The sequence below is a fragment of the Platichthys flesus genome, chromosome 21 (genome assembly GCF_949316205.1).
Source record: "Platichthys flesus chromosome 21, fPlaFle2.1, whole genome shotgun sequence".
NCBI lineage: Eukaryota > Metazoa > Chordata > Actinopteri > Pleuronectiformes > Pleuronectidae > Platichthys > Platichthys flesus.
This window is the reverse complement of record NC_084965.1, coordinates 10,213,500-10,228,552: the sequence shown is the minus strand read 5'-3', so window position 1 is coordinate 10,228,552 and position 15,053 is coordinate 10,213,500. Positions and strand designations below refer to the sequence as shown.

Below are 15,053 nucleotides of genomic sequence, written 5' to 3'. Positions count from 1 at the left end.
ATCTTCATCCTGCAGCATCAGAGGCTGAGTTATGGCATAGTGTGTGTACTTGTGTCGGTGTGTCGTTGTGTGTGTGTATGTTAAAATCTGCTTATCATGATGTTTTTGGCTTAGCATAGACCATAATGAACGAAAAATTTGAATAGTTGTCTGCCACAAAGCAACTCTTCGCTGCATATTGTGTGTGTGTGCGCGCGCTTGCAAGTGTTGGGGGAGTGTATTAGTGAATGTACATGTGTGTCTGTGCACTTGTTTCACTTTGCTCTCTTTCAGTTGTGTCTCACTGTGTCTTAGACTCCTTTTATGTATAGAAATATGTACGTGTGAGTGTGTGTGTGTTACGCTTGTGACAAAGAGCGAGAGAAACTTCTGTGGACCATGAACAATGGCTTTCAGCCCACTAATGACAGGAAGGCTGAGGAAGCTTTTCCTCTGTAAGGTTTCCATTCAGCTTGATATGCAAATAAACTGCAACTTCACAAACACCGGTTATATCCATGCACCGACAAGCATCAGAGACTCACACACAAGCACAAAATAACACAAGCATACATGCACACTGGAACTGGGTGATAAATCATTATAACAGTGATATTTAACTATAGATGGTGGTATATACTGATAGTGCCAGAGCTTTTGCATTTGACAATGCCATAGACACAATAGGCTTAATTGCATGAATGCAACAGAAGAAGACTGTGTCTGAGGATTCATCAGGTCACGTTGTTCTAAAACAGAAGACAACGTGAGACAGTGTCCAACAGGGTATTACTTAGTTTATGATCCCAGAAGCCAAAACCACATTTCAAAGAGAGGAGTGCCGACTTACTTGAAGTGGAAATAGCTGGAGTTGTCTTTGTGTGTACTTGAAGTCAGTTTTACAGGAAAGCTGTAACAGACCGCTAACACACTGTGTCAACCAAAATTGGTTTGAAGTGAAAAGTTGAGTCCGCAGTGTTTGTCCACTGTAAGCAGTGACTCATGCTGGTTTGCTATCATATTCACATTATTAATTATTCAAAGTTTGTCAAGACGATGTAACAACAAGGACCATTTAGTGGGTGTTGAGGTTTTGCATGTATCAATTTAAAAAGGTCTGTCACATCTCCACTGAATTGTATTTACCTCTCACTTGCTGAGCTAAACTCTCACACAACCACACACAAACACATACTCACACACACACACACACACAACCTGAATGCATTATTTAAATAATCATCCAAATGATAAAATATTAAATGAGCCACCACATGTATCGACACAGAGACACACACACAGGGACATACGCATCATTTCAGGGCACAAGCACCTGTAAAAAAACTCATCAAACCATACAGTAAACTAGTGCAACATAAGGCAGTGCGCACACACACACACACACACACACACACACAAATCCAACGTGGACAGGTGCTGAGTTTGATTGAAAATGAGGAGGAGAAAAAAAATCCTGAACACAGATGGATTACAGCTGCAAAGTCTCAGAGAGAGGCCAGGCAGTTGAGAAATCTTAATTAAAAGTAAACTTTGGGTAAGATTACAAAAGCTTGCCCTCACTGTTAATGAGAGGAGGCTGTTTATACAATGTAAGCCTTCACAAACACATCGGAATGCAAATGACAGTGTTTGAACAAGGACTCAACTCAATATGTTCCATATTTTTAGTTACATCCAAAACATGAAGCAGCGATATCAGCATTAACATGCGGTTTTTTGACAGTAAAGACTTGCAAATTGAGTAACATGTTGCATAATCAGCTGATCCTGGAACAGAGCAGGATGCATTCAACTTGATGGGACACTGTTTCTGACCTAAGGCCTTCTTATGAAAGCAGCAATAAATACATTTGTATACAGTTTTCCCATCAGCCACTATAAGGCTTTGCTGAGACTAATACATACATACTCTGTTGACTAAAGAAGCAGGGATTTTCCTTGGTTTGAAATTTTAAGTGCATTGATTCATGGTTCAAACTCTCTGAGAACAAACACACACACACAGCAGGAGAAAAACATGTTGATGTGCATTCCGAGACACTAGATCTTGGAATACGTCGACAGGACTGCCTTTAAAGCTTTTTTTTCTCCCACCGCTGAGATGAAGCACTGCAGCTTAAGGCTTTGGTTGAGTGTGCAGGCCTGGATATTTCAGTATTCCGAGAGCATTCTAAATACAGGGAGGGATTGTTTTCTAAGGAGGGCAAAGCAATGTAGTTTATCTAGTAATCAAACAGATAGATGTGTCTGACAAGGTTGGTTCAGCGAGGTCTTACCCAGTGTCCCTGCCAGAGCCAGACATCTCTACTGGAGGATCTCTCCTTTCCCTTCTGTTTCTCGAGATGCAAACACGCATCCTGACCTTCTATTCTCTTCATTTCTCTCTTCTCCTCTCCCTGCCTGGGCTTTTCGACTTGCTTTCAGCTCGCCCGGTGTTTTTGTCTGAAGAAATTAGTTTTCCCCCCCTTTATCTCCCTCCGCTACACCTTTTCAACATAATGCCGCCTCAACCCCCCGCCCCCCAAGTCCCACTCCTAACTCCCTCTCTCCTCCCCTCTCATATCTTCCCTCTCTCCTTCGCTCCTTCTCACCAAGGTCTCAGAGAGGGGAAATGAAAAGTGTATGTATTCTGTAGCGTTGCAGTGTGGCAGCAGGAGGGAAAACTGCTGTTTTATGGTTTTATTTATGGATCTGTAGATTTCAGACGCTGTGCACACCACACACTGGGGCAGACGGGGGATGAAGAGCAGCCTGATGTGAACTTCTGCTCATACCCCCAGTGGAGCTGCACACTAGCTAGGAGGCAGAGCAAGAGTGCACACATCTCAGATTACGGACAAAAGAGGCATCAGTTATGACCTACAGTGTATACGCCCAAACACATGCACGTCCATACACAATATATAAGCACATTAAAATTATGGATTAGTGAGGTGGTAAAGCAAGGCACATTCCTTTTGTACATTTCAACCACAAGGCAATTCAAAGTGCTTTACATATAATAAAAAAGGCATTGGGAGAGCAACATAAAACAATACAAAAATAGAAGCATTTTGAGAGAAATGCATAGAGAATTGAATAGATAAATAAGTAAATAAACAAAGGAATAAATAAAACTGAGGTGTAAGACATTTGTGATTAAATTCACTATTTCTTTTTATTTCCTTCACCCAATTACTGATGCGATGTCTTTCTGCTGCGGTAACTTTGCAAATTTCCCCATTGCGGGACTAATAAAGGACGTTTTAATCTTAATCCAATAAAAAGCAGTGGTCAACAGAGAATGTTTGTCTTCCGAGAAAACGGCTTCACTTTACACACGAGACGACCATCGGTTTTAAAAAGCAGAGTGTGCACTTGTTGTGCGAGCGCTGGAGCAGGTGCATATTAATATTTTGCTAATGAACCCGTAGAATAACAGTAAAGTACTGCGTCATTAACTTCAGACTCAGAGCAGCTTTTTGTCGGCCTAAGGAGCCATTACTTTCCACTGCCCTCAAGATAGCAGCGTACCCACAATGCACCTGACCACACCTCATACTTAGGACCAAGACAGTTATGGGCGCTTCTATAGGTGCAAGTTCATTTGCCATTTAAAAGGACTTCTGGTTGACGGACTGGTGCAAGCTGTGATCCATACACTGAGGTTTTCATAGTAGGCCTTTAAAATGTGTGTTCAGGAAATTCTGAGATGTATTTCTAAACATTATTTGCTGACGACAGGTGAAAGGACTTGAGCTCTGTAGTCGGAGCAGGTTATGATTTCACACCTCGTCTGTTTAGTTGGGGTTAGGGTTCATCTGGTTCAAATAAACTCAGCTTTGTTGGCTTGGTGAGTAAGAAGTGATAGCGTTTCAATATTTCTTATTCCTACATGATTTTTGAAACGTTATCATATATACTTGTTGGTTAATACAACATTTTCAACTCAATGGATCTACTCATACCCTGCATCAATGATTTATGCCAACAACCATTCTGCAATATCAAAATACATAATTTGCACTGACTGACGCCGCATTTCCCAGCAGAGACTGTTTTTTCTTATCTGAAGGTCAACTTAAACCAGAACAGGATCCGCCACCTTCTTAGACAAACCCAGCAGTGCCATTATAAACATTTAATGGAGGCAGCTATCGTCGCACTGCAGATGGTGCTAACACTGCTAGCGCGTGCCTCGGCTCATGTCACGGTCAATAAACAGCCTCACAAATAAGGAGATTGTCAGATAGAGAAAAAGGGGACATTGGTGTATTGAAGGCTGATATGACAGGAACAGTGCAGGATTTTCTCGAGTAGAATTCACACACGTTTTTTTTATATTCAGATCAGTGGTGATCTGAATATATTGAAATCGCAATCATTGTTTCATTGATTTGAATCAGCTAAAAACCAGACCTTGAGAAGGCTGCCATGTAGTTTTGCATCTGGATTGTACAACCGGTGAACCTTGAAACAGAAAAAGTCAGCAACTCCTTGTGCTCTGTTAGAGTGAATTATAACTTAATGTTGCCTCAGTAATGTAAAGTTTGTATTACCTGAAGTCATATCGTTTATTATTCTTATTCTGTATATTTTCATTAATATAATGCAGTGACAGCCTCCGTACTGACTGTGAAACACATTTGTACCTCCACCTCATCTCAGTAATCTGGAAAGCTCAGTATTGAACCAACATGATTCGCAGAAAATGTTTTTCCGACGCGAACTGTGAAGCATGATCGAATTTGATAGCACGCTGCTCTCAAAGAGCGGAGGATCCACCCACCCTAACCCCCCCCCCCCCCCGACAGAATGAGTTCAATTTGCCTCTCAATGACAAGTCGTATTAAAAGGGAGTGTGTGCTCCTCGCTAAGCGCACTGGGCCATAATGGGAACAGAAAACGATGTGTTTTTGTTTTGCTGGACTACCTGGGATCATGTTGACAAGCTCAATAATGCTATTTTCAAAGGTTCGATCGTGGCACATTTTCATTCAATGAAAAATGTCATCCCTCATTACAGATGATTAGTAGAATTACCGTGAATAATCTAAATCATTCATGACGAGGAGGGCGGCTTTTCCATGCCTCAACACAGATGAAGTGCTTCATATGAACAGAACACTAACAGGGGGTTTCCTTTAAGCTTAGAATGATGGGTGCAGAGGATGCACTGAAATTTGAATAGATAAGTCAATTATATAAAGCTGGACGACCTTTTCCCACTATGAGCATTAGCCATTGGGTGATGGAGCATCAATGTCCCACCGTTTATGACGTTTTATCCAATTTTTAGAGAAAAATTACGAACAATTAACACCTGAACATACGTCAGTGTGATATGAACTAAAATGGGAGTAACCCTCATTGAGAAGAGATTACTCTATGTGTATTTTGACTAAAGTTTGATCCATGCCCCATTCACTAACATGGAGAATAGGGGTTTTAGGACTGATACTGCAGCCAGGCACCTTGTGGCAATCCAAGTGTTTTGGCTTCACTTTCGGGCAGCCTTCATGTCATCCATCTTTATTTTCAGTCTATGATCACACCGAAGACATTTTAGGTATAAACGCTAATGCTTAAAAAAAGAAAATCCTGCATTACTAATATTTCATCTGCTCACATGGTAGAGGCAGGGTTTATGACCTATACTGCAGTCAGCCACTAGGGGGCTATCAAGACGTTTGGGCTTGACCTTTTGAGACCTGTCCTGTGTCACGTGTTTCTGTACAGACTATGTTTCTAACAGGTGCTACATTCGCAGAAAGAGAAAAATGTGTATTCTCTTTCTAAATCGAATGCAGGAATTATGGTCTAATTGTTTTTATATTAACATGCATGGACACTTTAGATGGAGACCAGGTAACTTGAGTGTGGCTGTTTGTGACTATACCGTGTCACTAATAACTTAGCACTAGCATTTACAAAAAAGCTCAATGCAGCACCTTTTACATGCCTTTCACAGTAGAGCGGCAACACACTCCTCTACGGTTCAGAAATGCCCCCCCCACCAACTGTCCACTGCAGTGCTAGTGTGTGCGAGTCTCCCCTCCCCGCGCCCACCCACTCTCCTGGGTAATTTGTTGTGTAAATACGGTCTACTTACAGCTGACGGGCCCTTTCAGCTGTGGCGCTGGAAATGCAATTACAGGCAGCAAACATCTCCATTGTTATCACTGGAGGGTGCGATGCTCATTTTGGTCCCCTCTGCAACGGGGGGGGCCGTTATTGATCGGGTATCAGCTTTCAGGAGGGGATTACTGATGAAGCCGTCTGAAAGCCCCTTTGTGCTCAGTAAAGAGTTTGCACATGTGTGTGTGTGTGTGTGGATGCTTGTTTTAAATGGTTGTGTGAATGAGAGACACAGATTATGTGTGTTAGTAAATGTACATGCCTCTCGGCCATTCCTCCTCCCAAAGCTTTTATGGTAGTCCTCTGCTGCCCCTAGTGGCCGTTCCTGTGACACCAGCCATCAATTTTCAGCCCTGAATGTATCTCCTTTCCTCTCCGGTTGTAATATAATCACATTGTGCTGAGGGATAAATCCTATGCCATTTTTATATCGAGGATAAAAACATCAATGGGAGGTTTATGCAGCCTGTGGAGCCCTGGTGGAATTGGTGTCTGCTGTAAAGTTTATTTTGTTTTTTCTTCAGTCATAGTGTTGTACAGGATTGTAGTCCTACTCCAAACGTTATAGAAAGCTATCAAGGCTCCTGATAATAAAGATTCTAAATAGTAACATATATATAGAAACTAATTTGAATACATTTCGTTAATAAGGTTAGGTTTAAAAAACACATTATCATAAATCCAAAATATTATACATTTTAAATTGAATTAATCTATCTTCATCATGAAGGTAAGGTTTGATTCAGCGAGAAAACTTAAAATATCAAGAAATCTAAAAAAAGTTGGTTGTATTTGTTACAGCGGCAGCTCTACTGGTTCAGAGGGATCGTGGGTAATATCCACTGTTCAGTTGTGTTTCAGTTCTGTCAGTGGAGCTGTGTAGTTAGACATTGATGGACTTTGTTTTTTCTCTACATGAAAACCACTTAATCGATCGGCCAGAATTAATCACCATGTGTAGCCGCAGAGGGCGCTGTTGCTCAGGAAAAGTGACACAGCTTTCCTTAATAACATGGTATTCCCGACAGATGTTTCCATGAGGACTTTCTAATCCTCCCAAAGTGATCAATAAAAGTGAACGCACTCGTTTGCAAATCTCTCAAAACACTGAAATAGACGACTCTCGTGGCTCGGCTGCTCGGAGCCAGGTGGAAACATATTACCCTGCAGAGAAAAATCCTCAGGCCCACACTTTAACACAGTCAGACATTATTCTCACCCGCCCATAGCACAGTTCGCTGCGGCTCGGTGCTCACTCAATTATTAAGTGCCTTAACTTCACATGCAACTTGTTTTCCTCTGTATTCGGAGTCCAGCTGACTTAATACCATGCTTATTTGGCAGTCTTTGAAGCAGCACAGGGCTTTTTTGTCCCTGTTTGATGTGCGTGCAGGCGCCTGTGGACAAATGATTTGCTTCCTTCTCTCCTTCTTTTGTTTCTTCTTTTTCCCCTTTTGTATGAAGTGATTTTGCCAATTTTTTTTTTTTTTTACTAATCATAAAAATTCTTATTTTCTGATGTTCTTTGTCAATGCAGTTATCAGGTGTTGGCTCAGGTTAATAGTGTGTAATGTAGTGTATGATGTCTGAGGCGTAGCATTTGCAAAAGCAGGGTTGTGTGAATAATTGGTCTCTGTGTTCACCAGAGCAAAGCATTTGTTCTTTGAAATTACTTTTATATGAGGAGAAAAGCTGTTTGCCTCAGGAGCAGCTCTTTATTCTCTGATTTCCCACACTGTAATCTTCAGATGGGAAACTTTCTCAAACTGCCACAAACAAGAATAAATGGATTGCATTTTTATTTTATCAAAATTTACCTAAATCCCCCCAGGAAAAAGGTCCCTGTAAATATCACTATTATGGCTAATTGTGACTTTTACTTGAGTAATGTGTTTGAAACAACTCAAAACACCCTTGTTGTTTGTAGGAAGAAAAATAAACAAATTACACAGTTGTTATTCTTCATATTTTTACTGTAGTCATTATTATTTAAGCACAATTCCAGTACTTTTTAAATCTGGGCCCCATTTTCCCATCTTTTTAACCTCTAAATCAATAATGTAACAAAGATGATTGAATCTGTCGAGTACTGAGCGAGTTCGCTACGATCGGCTGCAGTGTAATCCCTCCAGACATTTACCTGCCTCAAACTACCTCCACCCTGTCTTCAGCAGGTCTTACTGCTCTGGCTGCTCTTCGGGAAAAAGTGTTACAAAGAGTAAGAGTAGGATTCCTATTTGAATGGCAGTGTTCACAGCTTTGTCAAGTTAGTGCAGAGTGTAAATGAACTGTGAAACAATTTAATAGAGAGTCTCGATGGATACAGGCTTACACTTGTAAGTGTGAGTTCCTAGCAGGAAGTGTACATGCAACAGGAGAAGGGACTTAACCAACATACAAATGAAAGTGCTTTTTATAAGATAAGATACATTTATTGATCCCAAACACATGCACAGACATGCAAAGGCACACTCATGCAATTGTAGGGAAATTCAATCTCTGCTTTTAACCCATCTGGTGCAGGACACACAGAGCAGTGAGCAGCCATGTACGGCGCCCAGGGAGCAGATGTTGGGGGAGTAAGGTGCCTTGCTCAGGGGCACTAGACAGGGCAGGGAGAATCCTCTTGGATTTTTGGACAGATGAATCCAGGTTTGTCTTTTTGTTTTTTCTCCGGGGAGTTAAACCAGAGACCTTTTCTGCCCATAGTCCAAGTTTCAAATGTCTATGCATGCAAATACTTAATAGAAATACAAACAGTCATTATTCATCGTTTTAGATGTTATCGCAATTGTGAAGCAGTGTAACAGATACGGAAACAATGCGTCTATCCTTTGCCATGGTGACGACTGCTTACTTGTTTCGCTTCAGTCGCAACGGCATCCCATCATTTGGTTTTTCTTTTATATGCCCCCCTCCCTTATTAGTAGCAAAAAACATTTTTGTCTCTATCAATATTTGGGCCTGATACAAAAAGGGCTCTGGTTTAAAAATATAAAGCATAAAGAATTGTGTTTTAGGTCATAAGTTCCAGTGAATGTTGTTGCAGCCTATAATAATATGTGAAGTTATTCAGAGGTTAATATCTTATAGAGCTGAATAACACTCAGCAACATGATTATTAAACTTAGTATTTATAAATTCATGCTCTTTGACTTGTTCCGACCACTGACAGACACTGGCTGATTGTGATGCACCTCACAACACATAATTCAGAGCTTCCTGGTTTGACCACATGGGGTCAGTGTTGGCCATGTGTCCTCTCAGCCTGAACGGTTCATTTCAGTCAATTCACTGGAAGTTAGACCTGAACCTGAAACATCCAGGTTGTTATGATGAGCCATAAAAAAAAAAGGAGAAAGGAGTCAGCGATTTGTCACAACTCTCGTGTCAGGAAAAAGAACACAAAGAGGAAGTTACACATGAAACTGGAGCAAATACTTCACAAAGGTTTGACCTTGGAAGAAACCGGGCTGTCTTATATGTGAAATTATTCCAGACTAGAGTTGTCAGACCTGGTGAATAACATCAGTTGAAAAATGTATCTGGTCCAACGGTTTCTTTTTTCTTTTGAATTCCTCCAGTTCTTTCTCCTTCACTGTGCTGCTTGTCGTTATAAAGGGTATCGAACAATGAGCCTTATACAAGTAGTCACCATTCTTGTGTCAGCTGAAGGATTCTCCTTGCAGAGGAGTTCTTAACACTTCAGTAAGCACTAAGTGGGGGTGTGCTCAGTGGCCTCAGCACAATAGCCTGTGTGAATGTGTGCAAGGAACCTGGTGTGCCGTGTTGCCATCGCCTCGCTAGGCCCAAAACTGTGTTAAGAGACAAATCAGATTCACGTGCACGACCTCAAACGATTAACTTGATTTAAAGTTGACAATTATTCGTTTCCAGTATTACTGCTGCGTTTAAACCTCGTTGTATCCGTCTTCTCTGTCCAGACAACCAGGTCCTGCAGTTTGGGAAGCTGGTGAGCACATCCAACACCTACGAGCCCGTCGCCCCTGGAAACCCCAGGAAGCCTGTCACTGTGACCACAGACCAGCCTCTACTGTGGAGCATGGGCATCCAGACAAATAGAGAGTAGCACGGAAAAGGTTTGCTTTCTCAGTTAGTGATTGACCAATCAGAACATAAAACAGGGAATTCCGCATCTCTGCTACAAGTGGTCTTCTATATTTTGTCAAATTTGAAGTACAAAAAGAAAATCACCTTTAGACATGACAGATATCTCACTGAAGTGCTTTTAAGAATTTTGCATTACTTGGCCCAAAGGTAATTCAAAACAGAACCAAAATGTCCTGGACAATGCTCTTCTGCTAGATCATTGTGTAGGGATGGATTAAAAATGTATCAGAGAAGTTTTGTCTTTGCAATTGAAAATGAACCTCATACAGCTGGTCCATTTAAGTATTGAGATCACAGCATATTGTAGAAAACTCAAACAAGTTGAGTCACAATCACGAACTTTACATCATCATTTAAAAAGTGCAGGATTCCACTTCAAGATGTGCCTTCTGTATAGTCCTTTTTCACTGATTATTGAATAAAAAGTATTTCCACCTTTCTTCTTCTTCAGGTTAAAAAAAATCTAGAGTACAGTGTAGCGTTGGCAGCAATGCTGTTTGAGCCGACGGGGACAAATCAAAGTGTGGGTTTTCATTTGTTTTATTTACACAGCAAATACAAATGTTGTGCACAGAACGTAAAAATTGCCATCCCCCTTCAGTCCCGATCACGTCAGCCCCATATCACTTTACAGCACCGCCACCCGTCCCCAGGTATTGAAAAACGATTTTCTCTGTCCAGGATTTAACCGCCACTGGAAGAAAGGAATAAAAAAGGTGTGGTTAGGGACAAGAAATGTGGCCAATACTTTTTTTTAACAGTAATATTCACGTTTTTTAATGACCCAGCTATCGCATTAAAAATCGCCACTGATGAATCACTCATGCCAATTCTCCTTCGAGAAGAGACAATCCGACTCCTCAAGGTCAGAATAGTGTATACTCTGACACCCTTTACCAGATTAATTGTATTTGAATGCTTTAAATCTTTTACGCATAAAATACTAAATATTTTCTGTAATATTGGTCAGTTAGGTACCCGGATGAGATGCTGCTATTTTACCACTTGTAACAAAATGAACTGTCTTATGCAAGAGAGGTGAATAAGTCATTTGTTTTGTTATTAATTATATACCTTAATAAATAAATGTGCAATTTCTACTGACATTTTAGTGGAAAGTCCCTAACCTGTGGTCTTCATTAAACTGATTTGTTTTTGGTCATTTCTGCTGGTAATTTATCAATAACTGTGTTGTTGACACCATTAAATCATAACATCGAACACAAAGCTGTCACGTTGAGGTCATGTTTCCATTCTCTAAAATAAAATAAGACACTAAACATGGAATTTTAAACAAAAGAGCCCTGGGATATATATATATATATATATCTATATATCTATATCTCTACATCTATCTATCTACATCTATCTATCTATCTACATCTATCTATCTATATCTATATATCTATATCTATATCTATATATCTATATCTATATCTATATATAGTTAGAGGGAATATATATATATCTATATATATATATATCTATATATATCTATATAAACCTACAAATACTGCAGTTTTTAAAATTGTTTTGAATGTAGGACAATTAATTAACTTGCCAGTCTGTAACAAAGATGAACGGACATAACAACTCAATTAATTCCTTGTTACCAATTATAATTTCTATGCACATCTTTATTGTTAGTAAGACAATTTAAAAAGGAAGGAGAACAGTGTAAGATCATGACAACAATCAATAGAGAGTCATCACAGATATCAGGGAAGGAGACACTGGGATCAAAAGCTCGAGATAACAGTCCTGGACTAAGCACATCTCATTTGTCTCTACTTGATGTGATCAAATCAAAACAAATCCGTTTCTCCCTCTTCCCTCTAACTAGCTTACAATGTGAATAATGTAGCACTGCCACTTACACAATGATGTTGTTGATGGGGATGTGAATGAGTTTGACAAAGAAGCCGATGAAACCCATGATGGCGAATCCGATCGCCGTGGCCATGGCGATCTTCTGGAACTCTGACAGGAGGAAAGGAAGAGTTACGTGAGAACTAGAACTTGATGGGAGAATAAGACTCCTGGATGAGAAGTGAAAACATCTTCCAGAAACACAAGCGAGTCCAGGGGTGGAAGTAAAACTACTAAATGAGCCGTGTGACTGAGAATCCTCACATATTTAGTAATTAAAACAAAAATACCCCACTAGTTTCCTAATCAGCTGAACTTTTAAACCATGTCATCAGATCACAGACACATCCAAGCCGAGGTGGCCCATTGAGACTGAAAGCTGGTACCTTTCCTGTCGGGCTTCGTGCACCTCTTCACGAGCCTGATGGAGTCTTTGACGAACTGCCGGCTGGGCTCAACGAACTGCATCACCTGATCCATGGTGTTTGTTTGGGCTGGTGATGAGGATGAAGAAGAAAAGAAGAAGAAAACAACATCAGCGTTAACGTCCGGGCTGCTCACAATGATGACGTATACATTCAGGATATCGTGAATAACACGTTAAACAACAACAAACTACACCCATTTACATTTGTTCAAACATTAAAACCTGCTGTTAGGTGACATATTAAACTGTAGATTACCGAAGCTCCTTTAAACTACTGAAAACCGTGATTTGTGGTTGCGCTAGCTCCTCCTAGCTAGCCACCGTTTGGAAAGCTACTAGCTCGACGTGGCAGCTCGTTGAAAACCCGTCAAATACACGTTACAGCTCTCAAAGCAGCAACTGTGTTAAACTCCAGTGTGAATGAGAGAAGGTTAGAAGCGGCAGCGCGGGTCTCACCTGGTTCTGAGGAGGCGATCGGAGGAGGAACAGTCTGAGCTCTGAGAGACACGTCGCTTTCAGATCACTGTTAACTCAAGAAGAGCTGACGTAGACTTGCAGCGCGCCTGCGCAGGAGACGCTTGTTCTTTGAGTCGTTATTGTCCACACTGCCATCTGCAGGCGAGGAGGTTCGTTACAGCCACTTACTCTTAATGGTAAACAGATTTATTAACTAAACTAACTTAACTCCTTATTCAACTTCAACTTATGATAAAAGTATTATAGATATTTTTTTTCTAAGAATATATTTTTTAACAAAGTGTTTGTTGTTTACCTTTGTGTCGTGAATAGCCCACACAGCTATGCTATGTTCAACTCCACACCTATTTTGGCATCTCACATGCCCTGCATAATAATAATAATAAAAGCAGTGATACTACTACTAATAGAGAAAATAATTCATATAAGAGAACGAATTTGAAGTAACAGAAGAACATGATAATTTATAAAATATAATAATAATAATCCTTTCAATTTCACTAACTGTCTGTCACTGCCCTAAAAAATAAAATAAAATAAAATAAAATTAATCCTGCGCTCTCCGCTTCTTCGCAGGAGGTGCACACCCCACTTCTGCGCAGGAGGTCAATAAATTAAAAACAATTTAAAATAAATAAAAACAAAAAAAATGTATTGTAATTAAAAGCAAATTAGTTTGCCTGAAAACAAAAATAATGCTACTAACCAGGATTGCTCAACCCTTGAAAGTACCAACAGTAAAATACAATTTCTAAAATTTCTAGGACTTTAAAGCAGCACTGAGCGGCCCAAGCACATGCATTTTGAAACGTATGACATTTAAAAATATAAATATTTTTCACTACTGCTCTTTATATATATATTACATTTCTGGTGTGATGGGATGTTAATTTTGGATGTCGCTTCGGATTAAAATGTCAGCTAAACGATATGTAATAATAACAGAATTAACACTTTTTCAATCAACATAAATGCATCATTTCTACGTGGTTCAGTCTTTGAAGTCAAAGTTTTAATCCCTGCAAAGCTAATTGCTGATACCATATAAAAACACATATCGGCAGATTTTATAAATGTTAAATCAGTCTCTAATCATATTACGTGTGTTTCTTAGTGGCGACCCTGTGGCCACTCCACAAGCTCGTTCCACATTCCTTCAGTCTTACACACTCCCCCATGTGACTCAGATTAACATAAGGTGTGTTCATACAGCTCTATTGAACTGTGTTCTTTATTATTCTCTGCTGTGACTAGCATCACACTTCAAATAATACTCATGACTACAAAAATAAAATATTCTGTACATGGAAATCAATTAGTTATGAGATCAGTGAATAATATCAGACAGCATGATGCTGTTAGCAGCAGGATTCAAACATTACTTTTCACTTTTGTCTTTTTAACGAAGTGACCTTGGACTCAGTCACATTGAAATGCAGTCATCTGTTTGGGTGGCCCTAAGCGAGACTTTAAAACCCTTAATTCTCTCATTACTAAAAACACTAATCTCACCTAATCTCTTTCAAATCTCAAAGGCGAAACTCATACAAGTGTCACATGTCACTGCATCGGAAAACCGTCAACCCAGCGACTTGTCATCATACAACAGACGATCACAACTCACACATGCAGCAAACCCAACGTTGTTTTTCATTTGACCAGGTTTATTTTTTTACATTATGTACATGCTGCCACATCGTCAGAGGCTTTCCTAACATGTAACCATATTGTGCTTACAATTATTACTGCAACAGGAGAGACCTCTGATATATTTTAAGAAAATGTAGGGAAACAGCTCATCCGTCCATTAGTTGTAACTCTTATTCTGGAGCCGATCCCAACTGAGATCAGACGGGAGCCGTACATCCTGCAGAGATCACCAGACCACCACAGGGCTGAGAACCGAACAACCATCTAACCTGCATGTCTGTGGAAAAAAGAGCACTCACAGGAAACCTGCAGAGGCACAAGGAGAATAAGGGCACAATGAAGGTCTTGGCTGTCTGGATGGTTCGAACCCAGAAGCTGTTTG

The 15,053-nt window shown here is 40.1% G+C and overlaps 2 protein-coding genes across 3 annotated transcripts in view; one reads left to right on the top strand and one right to left on the bottom strand.

The window, feature by feature from the left end:
• The window catches only part of tpk1 (thiamin pyrophosphokinase 1), a 68,356-nt gene extending 56,946 nt beyond the window's left edge, over positions 1-11,410 (top strand). For both annotated transcript variants that reach the window (XM_062379520.1, XM_062379521.1), the window contains exon 9: positions 10,062-11,410. In XM_062379520.1, coding sequence (XP_062235504.1) covers positions 10,062-10,207 — 146 coding nt within the window. In that variant the 3' untranslated portion in view covers positions 10,208-11,410. The remainder of the gene's footprint in view (positions 1-10,061) is intronic.
• sec61g (SEC61 translocon subunit gamma) lies at positions 10,773-13,131 on the bottom strand. The gene is made up of 4 exons (XM_062379522.1): positions 13,001-13,131; positions 12,504-12,611; positions 12,126-12,228; positions 10,773-10,942 (listed from the first exon to the last, which is right to left on the bottom strand). Exons 2-4 carry the CDS (start codon positions 12,595-12,597, stop codon positions 10,933-10,935), a joined length of 207 nt encoding a protein of 68 aa, XP_062235506.1. The 5' UTR covers positions 12,598-12,611; positions 13,001-13,131; the 3' UTR covers positions 10,773-10,932.
• Between the last annotated feature and the right edge of the window lie 1,922 nt (positions 13,132-15,053).